At 38.0% G+C, this 12,765-nt stretch overlaps 1 protein-coding gene across 29 annotated transcripts in view; it reads right to left on the bottom strand.

The window, feature by feature from the left end:
* mark2a (MAP/microtubule affinity-regulating kinase 2a) overlaps positions 1-10,165 on the bottom strand; it is a 38,679-nt gene extending 28,514 nt beyond the window's left edge. For 24 of the 29 annotated variants that reach the window (XM_084386954.1, XM_084386976.1, XM_084386981.1 and 21 more), the window contains exon 1: positions 9,030-10,102. In XM_084386954.1, coding sequence (XP_084243080.1) covers positions 9,030-9,080 — 51 coding nt within the window. In that variant the 5' untranslated portion in view covers positions 9,081-10,102. Of the gene's footprint in view, positions 1-9,029 lie in introns of all 29 variants that reach the window. The other 5 variants (XM_084386965.1, XM_084386958.1, XM_084386963.1 and 2 more) reach the window with 3 other exon arrangements.
* Between the last annotated feature and the right edge of the window lie 2,600 nt (positions 10,166-12,765).

The following is a 12,765-nucleotide window of genomic DNA, read 5'->3' as shown; positions in this document are numbered from 1 at the left end:
CACTTATAGACAATCAACTTCACACAAACAAGTTTGCCTCCTCTTCCTGACAAAAGGGAAGTGTAATGATACTACAGCGAGTGAACATCACAATGAGCTGATGTACTGTAAGGGTCTGCAGTGAGATTAACACTCAGTGCACACACAAACACAGAGCTCTGACCTTCAGTACAGCAGCATTGCTGCTCAGACACTGATTTACACATCCATCACCTAACCAAATCTATATCGCTTCAACACAGATGCAGCAAGGGAAAACCAACAGAAGTAGAGCACCTAAGAGAGAAAAGGCTAGACCTAACAACAAAGTCAACACACATGCAACACAAAGGATTCAAAAACAGATAGAAAGAGCCCAAAAAGTGAAGGGTCTCAAGAGATATTTTCAGAGATTAACCACTTTTTAATTAAAAATAACGTACTAAAAAATGCTGAGATGCTAGAAAAAAGCAACAAACATTGACCAACAATAAAATAAATAAAAATAGCGCAGAGAACATGTCCTATGCGAACGGCCCCCTAAGTCATAAAGATGTGGCTCTGTCATGTTTTCGATTTTGTTTATGCCTTGAAACAAAGAGAACATAAAAATAAAAAAAGCCACTACTTTCGGCAAATAATCTAGATGAATGTCCAAATACAACATAAACCAGTGCATAAATCTTGGAAAAAATCCTCACAGAATGACAGGACATGCTAACTTGGCTAAAACACTTGGCTATAACTCTTTCTGGGTCACACAACATGCTGTCCGCGCTTGTACGCACACTGACACGAGAATGTAAGGTCTTACATGCACATTACAAAAACAAATGGCACAAGAATTTATACTATAAACCACCTGTACTTTAATGACCACCTGTAATTTAATTTCAGTGTCTATACTAATTTAATTCAGTCATCAAAACAATGTACCTCTAGTTTTTAGCTTCTGGGTCCATAAAATACCTTCTGCGAAGAGTTTAATCTAAAGGCTCATGACAGAAGTGAGGACTTGTACTCCAGGATGGTTTAAAAAAAAACAAAAAAACAGCGTTGATAGCAGTAGACGAATAACCCTGAAGACTTCAGGGGCCAGGAGGTCTCTGCCTAAAATAAGACCCACATGCTGATCACTCTGGGGGTCCGAGCTGGGAAAAGCAGCTTCCTCACACACTGCGGCATAACAGGAAGTCGTGCTAATTCCCGGAAGTACAGTGATAGAGGAGAGTGAGAGAGAGAGAGAAAAACGCCAAAATGATTTGGGTTCCAGGTCATACACAGGAAGCGACGTGTCTGGGTTTGTCAGGAGGAGTGGCTGGTGGAGCAAGACAAGGCTTCAAGAAGCCCTCTGGAAACGAAAGCTGACATGCCCGGACAGCTGGGAAACAAGACAATGGAACGGATTGGAGGAAGACAAACTGCAGACTGAGCCCTTCTGAAGGTTTCTCCAGTTAATCTGATCCACTAGAAATGAGTCAAACATACAAGAACGCTAGATGAATGATGTCATTGCAGCCTTATGTAGAAGAGGGACTACATTTTAAAGGAATTGAAGAGATTAAGGAGCTTACTGTAAAAAAATAATTCAATTATTTCAGGGATGAGCAATGAGCATTCAACAAAACTACAATCAGAACAGTGAATTATATTAATCACTACAGTAAATAAATACCACTGGAGAATTAGGTTGGCAACAAATTATGACTTAAGCTTTACTCTACAGACAAATAATAATGAGAAAAAAAAAACTGAACCTAAGGAAATTAAAGTAGAAACCTAATTATTTAAATAAAGTCTTGTAAGTTGGTAAGATAAACATTTTAAACTATTGGAATTTAGAATAATTGAAGAGCATGCATTAAATAAAATTAGTATAAAAAAATTAATCAGAGAATAGGCCTCTAAGATCATTAGAAATGTTTTATTTGGTTATTAATCCATATTTTTCAGCTTAAAAAATATTTTAAATAAAATTGTCAAAATTATCACTTATTGATTTAATCTTGACTTACCAATCATTATTATTATTAACTACTAATACTAATTATTTTAAACACGTATGAATGAACATAAGGTAAATAAGGTAGATAAAGCCTTTTAAGCTGGTTATAAAATTAGAAGAATTAGAGAAAAGACCTCTAAGATCATCTGAAAAAGTTTCTCTTAATTTACTCTCTATTTTTCTTAGCAGTGTATAAAACGATACCTTTTTTAAAATGGAAAAAATTAAAACTAGGCTACCGGTCACTTATTTTTATCTAATTGACATGATTGACTTACTAATTATTACTCATAATTCAACCACTGGTTATTATTTTTAAACCGTTTATGACTCATTTTCGCATTTAAGTAAACTTCTTACATCAAGATTAAATTTGGCATGTTAGGAGATCAGTGTAATATATTTGTCCTGTGTAATGAGGTACTCCAAAACTCTTCTGACACAAACTTTCTGGACTCTCCAACCATGATCACAGTGTAATACAGGACATTTTGTGAGTCAGCCATGAGTGTGGTAATTGTTTTAGTCAAAGATCAATGAACGACTCTCCCAATAATTTTTACAAGATCAAATCTTGGACATGAACACACATTTACAGCTTCAAATCGATTTCAATTTGTTGCCTCTGAGCTGAAACAACCTGCATCCGGTCTATGTGCATGAGCACGGTCCATCCCTTTATATTGGGTCTCTGGAAGAAAGTAAATGGTAGAATTTGATGTGTTATAACAAAACAAAAACAGAGTTCTGCTGTGATTTCATGACAGCATCTGCCAAAATCAGTGCAGTTCAGTTCAGTGCCACACCCATCAGTAAACATCCATAAAATACTCATTATTTCTGCCACAGAATAGGCCAGACCAGGTGGAATCCTGCTCATTCAAAGACTAAATAAACCCTAAGAAATGGACAGATGCTTATCAATTAAAACCATCTTTACAACCAAAGAAAGAAGGCAGCATACAAACTATGCTTCCATTATGCTACAGATGAACTAGCTCTACCTGTCTCCTAGAAAAACCAGTTATGTCCAAACAGCTTTATTTCCTTTAACCTAGCACCAGTGGGAAAACCAACCAGATGATCCAGCTCCACATCTACAATACACAACCCTTCATTTAAGCCATTCCACTACTAGACTTATAGTTCATCAGGACTTGAGACTCCTCATTATATCATCAGTCAAACCGGTTGGAGTTCTCCGATTCCTCAATGAACAATCTGAGGGTGTTCTAAGCAAGATTAGTTTCTGTGTTTGTCACCACTGACGTTTATGGCCTAGTTACCGAGGGCCGATCACAGACGTCAGAGCTGACAAACGTTCAGGAGGGGTTTGTTTTATTGGGACAGTATGTAACACATACAAACCAACTAAAAACCATTATTTCAGAAAATGACTGAGGTGTCACGGTAGTGCTGCTAAGATTCGACTGCATTCACCTTCATGGCGTAACTCTGAAGTTTCATGTTGCTATGGAGATCTCTTGCTCAAAATGTTCTTTTCATTGTATATGCTCACCTCAGCCTTCGGTCTCTCTTCTAATAGAGACCTGCAGTTTGAAATCTCTCACACACACACACACACACACACACACAAGGAAAAGTGGGGTAAGACGTTTCATCTCCTTAACAGTGCATAATGTGTTTTACTTGTAAATGAAGAGATAATCACATACATTCTACATGGCAGATAAAATAAAAAAGAATTTCAAAGCAAAATCTATATTTTTTATACAGCAATTCACCAATTATATGCATTTAATGTTTACAATAAAACATTTCTATGAGAAATAATTACAAAAATAAATGCTATGAATGTAAAAAAAAAAATATATATATATCTTTTCAAATGGTGCAAGTGGGGTAACGTGTGTTAGAAGCTTTGGGGTTAGCAGTGCAAATAGCACAACTAATAGTATTTCATGACAGTATTTCCTAGGGCAGGACCTATTTTGGGGTTTTTCTTCTTCATTCGTGCTTAATTTTATTTAACATAATAAATTGCTAACATATTGACAAATTACTTAATTAACCCATGTACAACACAGCTTAAGAGTCGTCTCACATTTTCAAAGTCACATTTCTATGGCCCTACACTACAGACGTGTTCATCTAATTTCAGATGAGAGCAAACATCCTGAAATTTCTCATTCTTTCCCTAGAAGACAACATCAGTAAAAAGTGGCACATCTTACCCCACCCCTATATGTAAACAGAACCAAACAAGTTGGCTGGGAGGCAACTTTGTCACGGTAGTGTCGGGAAGGTCCCATTGGTTAAAGACCAGCTACACATGGTGCACACATCCTATTGAATTGCCGGTTTTTAATTACAAAAGCTTGAAGGAAGAAATTTCAGGTCCGCGTGAACGACTAATATCTGACTAGGATATAACCACCCCGAAGATGCAACGCAGACCCGAAAGAAGACACCGATTGCGGGAATGTTGCTGAGCGACAGCTCACAACCACGTTCAACATCGGCGCTCCGTGCATTAGAAGGTCAAGGAGAAGCAGTGGCTCCGAATGAGGGTAACTGTCTGAGACGCTGGGGAAAACAGCAGGGTAGACTGGCACAAGGGGGAGGGGGAAATAAAGGAGGGGTGTGAGCCAGCTTGTCATTTATCAGTATTTTTATCACAACATGACTATTTCAAGAGGAGGGAGGTAGCAGCCAGTACACAAATAGACGGCAGCTGAACATCCCCCCATTGGTGAAATGCTACATCGCTTCAGACTTAGAGAGACTGAGATGCCCGTGTCAAGCTCAAACTACAGGTGATCTGCTACAGCACATGACTGAAAACATTTAAAGTCAAATGAGAAAATGTAGCAAAGCAGACTAATGAGACTAAAACTACTGAAGCAGGGCTCGACAATAAGGACTGCCCGATGGCCCGGGGCCAGCGTGGAAGAGACTGGGGCCAGTTAATGGAACTGTCACTTGCCGATCGGGCCAGTGCTGCATCTTCACGAAAGTTGATAAATTGTGCGTTTTTAAGCCTTGCCAAGTACCCGCGTCTCTCAGTTCGGTACTCCACAAGACTGGCATTTTGACATAATTGTATGTGTTTATGTCTGTTCAAGCTCAGGGAGATGTGAAAGAGTGTTCGCGGGCTGAGAGAGGCGGCACCCAGAAAGTCATCTCTCACATCGTGCGAATAACTGTAATAATAAGGGTTCTCAGATTCTCCCCTTAGGTGATTCTAATTGATTTTTTATTACATTTATCTCACCTAAATGTTTGCTCACTTGTGTTTTTACAATGGGGTAATTTTGTTGCTCGAGAGTTTACACAACCCAGTGAAGCTGGATTTCAATCTTTGAATTAAATTGAAAAAAGTAGCACAAATAAATACAATAGAATAAATGTACAAATAAAATTGAGATTGAGAGAAATAAAGAGAAAAGTTTTTTTTTGGTAGGTCTAACACTAGTATTCAGAAATACTACAGAAATTGAATAAAGTAATCAAATGTAAAATAACACTGGATAGTACACTGTAAAAAATTTCTAACCCTCCCAAATCAAAAATTTCAAGTGACCGATAACATCTAAATTTTTCAATTGGCCCAAGTGAAATTCTTGTTGCAATAGTCTGTTAACATTGGCTCAATGAGAAATAATACGTCAGACAAATTGAAAAATTTAGATGTTATCGGTCACTTGAAATTTTTGACTTGGGGATGTAAAAATTTTTTACAGTGTATTTTAATCCTGTATAAATTAAATACTATTATTAATCCTGATTCTAACTAAAGCTAATTAAAGATTCTAATTAAAGCAATCTTTTGTTGTTTTATCAACATTAATGACAGACACACATTAGGCTGCTGTCACTTTAAGAGCTATTGCACAGATCCATTATACTGTTTTCATTACATGCATTTCTCAACTGTTTATGTTTAAGACATAACCAACTGTGTTTACGAGGTCGCGGCTTTATGTATTGTGCGCCGAGAAAACCATCGCTTAGAGAGCACGGGAGTACTGAATAGTTTAAAATAAAAAATAAAAATCGCTTGAATGTTTAAATTGGTAAGACTTAAAAAGACGTGCAAATGATAAACATTAATGACGATGCAATGCTGGCCCAATTGTACAAGTGAGAATTCAGCCAACTGTCTCGACTCCCGAAACGAGGGTCTGGTATCGCCGCATGCAGCGCGCTTGACACTTACCCTGGCCTGTGCAACCCATTTTGAGAAAGAGAGAAGACGCAGCACCGCTGAATCAATTAAGCGGTTTGTGAAATTGTGTCTTGCAGAAAGTTTTAAAATGACTGATTTGATCTTATAATCTGTGTGGATTCATTTACTCATATAACCTACATGATAAAGGGAATTAATGTTTGCGGGAATTTCCCACATCATAAGAGCAAGGCCTGCGGGAATGATTCAAATTATACGCAATATCCATAACCCATGCCGAATTTCGAGCCTTGATTGTTTATTAATAACTTTTTTCTGTTGGAGTCCGTGAAAATGTTGGCAGGGCAAGTAAAAATTTGAACCACTGGCCTGGCTGGACCAGTAGAAAAAATCCTTAGCGTTGAGACCTGTGAAGGATGACAATTCAAAATCATGATTGTTTTGTAGAAAATATTACACAAAATTGTGATTTTCTCCCATGACCTTCCAGACCCATAAGTATCTGGTTAGGTAAGGCTTGAAAAACACATTGTGCATGAAGATTAACTTAAACATTCAAAATAAAAACACACCTCCAATGACACTCCCCAAACCATGCCCGACTGGAAATGCCAGTCCAGACTGACAGGGCTGCGGGTCACAAATCTTTGCCCACATAAACAGAGCCACAACTCGAGTAAATAAAATTATCTGACCTAAAAAAAAAAAAAAAATTGTACACAGAGAGCAGCCTGAGATGATTAAAATCATTACACTACATGCAGGCCAAACAGATTATACTCGATTCCCCCAAACCACAAGAAAGGTTCTTGAGGGAAAAGTGCTGACCAACCTTTTCAGACTACAAATCACAGGACGAGTGGGTATGAATTAGCAAGACACACATTTCGGCAAACATTTCATCTCCACTATAAACAAACCTTACACTCAAACTGACTTCAACTCAGTCTCATGAGATTTCAACTGCAAGCTGCTTACTGTTGGTACAATTCTGCCAGTGAGTCACTGAAAGAGGATCAGTCTTTTTGGTTAAAACTGACCTCAGAAACAAGCTATTAGTGTTCCTTCCATGGGTTTAAGGCCATTCAAATTATTTCAAGTTTCAAGATCTGTGAGCTCAGTTTAAAACACACCACTTATATATATGTAGTATAACCTTGTGACAACACCAATATTACCAATACCACAGGGGGGGTTCTCTTTTGAATGCTTGCTAGCTTTTAACTTTCGCTTTTAAATTTGTGACCTTACTACTAGGCCTATAATTTGTGGGCATCAGGGAGCAGCTATCAATATGGGGGGTATTTAAATCGCTTTTGAATGCACGCTCACTTTTTACTTTCTTTAAAATTCGTGATCACGCGTAGGCTCATCTGTGTAGGAGAGGGGGTACTGATCACACATTTTAAGATAAGATATTTGTCAATGATGTTGCAGGATGTTGCGCACCAAATCCTCCGCCACCGTCTTGTCAGTCATCTCTCCTTACACTCGTCACGTGATAAGGGAAATCTGACTCTTGCTGCGACTCTGCAGCTCGTGCTGTATATGGAGCAGAGCATCTGTTTTCCAACTGAACTAAATTATTTTTATTTCTATAAAAAAAAATAAAAAAAATAAACGACAGTGTGGCCGGTGCCGCAGTGGGCAATTAATGTAATCGGTGTATGGCCGAACAAAGAGTAACGCCAGTAACAGTGACTACCGCGGCAAGACTAGTACCTACAACCATGAAAAATAAGCTGGAAAACTGATGTACAATTGGTTTACATTTAAACACATCATTTAAAAAATGTACTGACCCAACTTCACCCAAACATTTCTTTATAAAGTAGTTATAACTCCAACCTACAACTACTATAAGTATATCCCACTGTTATTGTCATACATATAGTACACCCAGTCATCCACATATATAAAGTTGGATACAAGCGTACATCCAACTTCATCCGCATACATAAGAGTATACTTTGTGTAAAGGGTGTTAATCATGGAAAAACATTCCAATCAACCAATCAGATTTGAGGGACAAGTTTACAGTTTATGTCAAGAGTAAGTTAGGCTTAAACCAAAGGTTAGGTGCTTCTACATCAGTGTTATTCATCCATCACTTCCCTCTGATTTTATGGGTAGGGTTAGGTATCAATTTTTTGTTGCAGGATTAACTAAATATGTTGATCCAGGAACAAGTATTACTTGGCAAACGTCAGTGACCTGTGTAAAGCAAAATAAACTATATAGCAAATCTCAACTGTTTGATTGTTTATATATTGTCGCAAAATGTATACTACTGTAGGCTATATTATCATAATTTTCTTTAAAAATCTGCATTGAAACAATGTGTATTCAGCAAAGCGCTATACAAATACATTTGCCTTCAAGTAAAAAGCAGAACAAGGCACAAGGAATTTACACTGAATTCCCAACCAATGAACTTGCAATGGAACAGAAAGTAAACTGGTGATTTAGCCTATATCTTCTCAAACACTAACAAAAGAAATCATGACAAGATATCAAAATAATATCTAGAACGAACTCATGCCATTTTAAAACAAGCCTCTTCTATTTGTGGTAAAGATGAAAACTATTAGTCAAGAGTGTTGTGTGGTTTCCTGTCTGTACAACAGTAATAAAACAGGATTTTCTTATTACGTCGTTTTACAGTCAAACATAAGCAGCTAAAGAGGTTTTTTCCCAGTGCTGATAGTTAAACTAGAGAATCATAAGCTCCTGTATTTTATTCTAGCTAACGTTAACCAGGCCAAGATCTGACATGACAATATCGTAATGAAAGAAAACAAAGCTTGTTGTTATATAAAGTAAGTAATGTGTAAACGAACAAAACTTAACTAGTAAATGGGTCCATGTTTTAGAAAACAGATGGATTAGACTCACCTGGCCAGTGGAGTGGTCAATCATGGGTAACAGTGGTGTCCTCGTCGACATATTCTGAGGTTGAATTTGACAGTTTATTTTCTGAAACTGAACGTGTTCACAGCTCTCACAATTCAATCAAATGTGGCATCGGCACAGCACGATGAGAAATGTCCAAAGTCCAACTTGTAAAGAGATCCTGAGCTCGGTGTGAGACCCCCAAACCAGCACAGATTAGTAAAAAAGTCCTGTCATTAAGTCATAGTTTGTTTAATTTCGACAGGAAGACGAATTTTACTGACAACTTTCGACAAACCCTATCGGCGGGTGTCAGCATTGAATGTCAACTTCCTATGTGATTTTCTGAAATTAAACTAGTGAGTTTTCGTGGGAATTACAGCATTAAAACATAGTAAGATTAATTTGAACCCGTCAGCTAATGAAATACAACAATATTGTTCCCAGCACAAATGTGCAAAATCGAGTCCGAGGACTCACAAGTTTTATTAGGCCGGGTGGCAAAAGGGTCCTTAATGTATCCCTAACTATAAATGTTCGGCTGTATATTATTGTGCATCTGTAATGTCAAAACTTAAGTCCTGGTTTTCGGAAAGACACATGGAAGTCCCACTTAGAACACACAAAAACTTTAGGGCAAGTTATTGAGCTGCTCCTTCCAGTTAGCCAACTCAGCAGCGCTCAGATCAGCGTTACTCCTCCGAGCAATGATCCGTCATACAGGTGTCAACACGTCCATTTCAAAACCAAATCAAACACTTGATATCGTCTCAATGTGACAAACTAACGATCCAAGCACAAAAACATCGCGGAGCTGCTCCTATACTGGCTCTCTGCGCCTCTGAAAATCACATCTAACCTGCTAACGCGCGTTAGCTGGCCGAGTGACTTCGAAAAAGTCGCTGATATTTTGACAGTATGATTGTAAGAATATGTCCTAACCGTGGCCCGGTTGTGAATGGGTGTAAATTGGTCGGTTCCAGTCCGTGGTACGCGACGAATTACATCTGTGAGCCGTGAAAAGCTGAGCAGTCGGGCGGTCACGACTGGTACCGCAGCAGCGCCCGGACGCCAGTGTTGTTTGCGTTCAAGAGAAATGTGAAACCAGCCTGTGGGTCGACTTCCTTTGCCTAACTCACACGGAGCTTTAAAATAAAAGTCTTTTATTCATACATGCTTTTAAAATTAAAGTATAATATGTATATTTTGACAAGCAAAAAAACGTTTTTTATTATAATAACGTTTTAGGACATAATCCTATATGTCAGTTGTTTTGTGTTAAGTTAATGAAAGAAACAGAAAAGAAACAAACTCTGAATTGAACCTCATTTTGTGTGTGTGTGTGGTCCTGTTAAACCCTACATTGTGGGGTCAAAATAGCTTATAAAAAAAGTGATGTATTTTTTAAATGTAAAAATACAGAATTTTCTGTCAGGGTTGTGTTTAGGGGTAGGGACAGGGTTAGGTGATGGAATATACAGTTTGTACAGCAAACTTTTTTTTATTAATGTCCCCATAAAACATGAAAAACCAACATTGTTAGAAATGATACTGAGGCAAGCAGTGGGGCCGAGAGCCTTGAGAACGGAGCAGGTCTCACAGAGAAGCACCAGAAGGATAAAAGTAGGAGTGGCTGGCTACAGTGAAGGAGGAGAGAGGACCAGGCCTAGAATTGTCAGTTGCAGTTGTCTGTGACGGGCTGCCGCTTTACTTTCATTTTGTTGTTTATTTTATGATTAAAGTTATGTTGAACATTCCCCGGTTCCCGCCTCCTTCTTCCCTGAACATTGAACCTTGTTACAGATATGTTCACATAAAATGAAGACTCCAGATCAGTGACTATAAGCGGTTTTATTCTACATAGGATGGGTTCCTTCATGGTGGCTACTATGTTATCAATGAATAAATGTATCATGGATGACAAATACACCTGTGAATAGATTATTTCTACTGTGTCATCCAGTGTTTGCATTTGTAATTCTGCACCAACAGTATATAACTGCCAGTATACATTTATATATCATATACAGTATACATTATATGAGGCAGTGAAATGTAAACATAAAAATGAGTGAGCATGAATTGAAAATTGTGATAGTCTTTTCTTCACTATTGTGACGCATATCCCATTGAAACAGCTTCTCGAACAAGAAAAAATGTAGGACGAGACTTGATTTTGTCCATCACTGTTTGGATTGTTGTGGGGCAAGTTATTGTTTTGTAGTGGTTTGCTATTGCTTCTAATGTGGAAGACAGTAAATACGTCATCAGAGAGGAGATTTTACTGCAAGAGGGAGGGGAAGATATTTTGATTAAAGTTTACGAGGACACATGGACTTACCGTTCGGGACCGCGGTACCTGGAGCAATAATTTATCTGCCGATCTCAGATTCTTGGCTGGTGTGGAATAATAAGATCTGACAGAAAGGAGGGCGCGAGAGTCCATTCAGTTTAAAAAAAAAATATTAATAGGGCCTTTAAGTCAATCCGAAATCTGATAACGTTAGGTAGCCATTGAAGGGATGTTAGAATCAGGGTGATTCTGTCCCTCTTTCTCATACCGGTCAATAGTCTATCAGTGGCATTTTGAACCAGCTGCAATCAATTCACCAATGACTGAGACTGAGAGAGTCCTAAATACACCACATTACAATAGTCCAGTCTGGATGAAATAAAAGCATGGATGATCATCTCCAAATCTCTAAATGATAGGATTCATTTTAGCTATTAATCTTAAGTAGTAGAAACTAGTTTTCACCACAGCACTAACTTGTTTTGCAAAATTCAACTCAGAGTCAAAAAATACACCCAGATTGTTTGCGCATGGGTGAACATTTCTGGAGAGTGGACCCAAGTAGCTATAGATAAGTGGCGAAGAGCTAAGAGGGCTAAAAACAACAACATCAGTTTTGCACTCATTTAAGTGGAGTGCATTCTTAGCCATCCAGCATTTTACATCATCGAGACACTTAACAAGGTTGGAACAGGACTTGTCAAGTGGATTTAATGGGACATACAATTGAGTGTTGTCAGCATAACAGTGGTATGTGATCTCATATTTCCTGAAAATAGAGCCCAAAGGTAACATATACAGGGAAGATAAAATGGGACTCAATATGGATCCTTGTCGGAGCCCGTATGATAGAGGAACTGAAGGTGATGAATGATTACAAATTTTAACTGAAACAGACCTATTGGAAAGATATTAATAGAACCAGCGTAAGACCAGAGAGTTGAAGAAAGACAATATTCTCCAACACTTTAGACGGAAAAGGTATTGTGGAGATGGGTCGAAAATTATTAAAATCAGACGGTTCAAGACTTGGCTTCTTCAGAAATGGCCTAATCGCTGTGTGCTTAAAGCAGGAAGGAATAACGCCAGTGCTCAATGAACTATTCATGATAGTCAAAACAGATGGGCCAATCACACCTTACACCTTTCTAAAAAGACGTGTCGGCATTAATATCCGCTGGTGAGGTAGTCGGTTTCAATTTTGAAATTAACTCTATCAATTTATTAAAATCAATTGGATTCAAATTTGTTAGCTGGACATTATTAGGGGCAGGACTGGAAGAATTAGAAGCATGATAGGCACTAGGAATACAAGAATATAGAACCTCAGTCTTATTCCTGAAAAAATCTAGAAATTTTATACACAACTGGATGTGACTAGCATCTGGATGTGAAGAAGGCCTAAGGTTAACCACTTTATCAAAAGTATTAAACAGTACTTTTGGA

Source organism: Rutilus rutilus (assembly GCF_951802725.1).
Source record: "Rutilus rutilus genome assembly, chromosome: 18".
NCBI classification, from domain to species: domain Eukaryota; kingdom Metazoa; phylum Chordata; class Actinopteri; order Cypriniformes; family Leuciscidae; genus Rutilus; species Rutilus rutilus.
The sequence above is the reverse complement of the archived record's forward strand: the minus strand, read 5'-3'. Positions and strand labels throughout refer to the sequence as shown.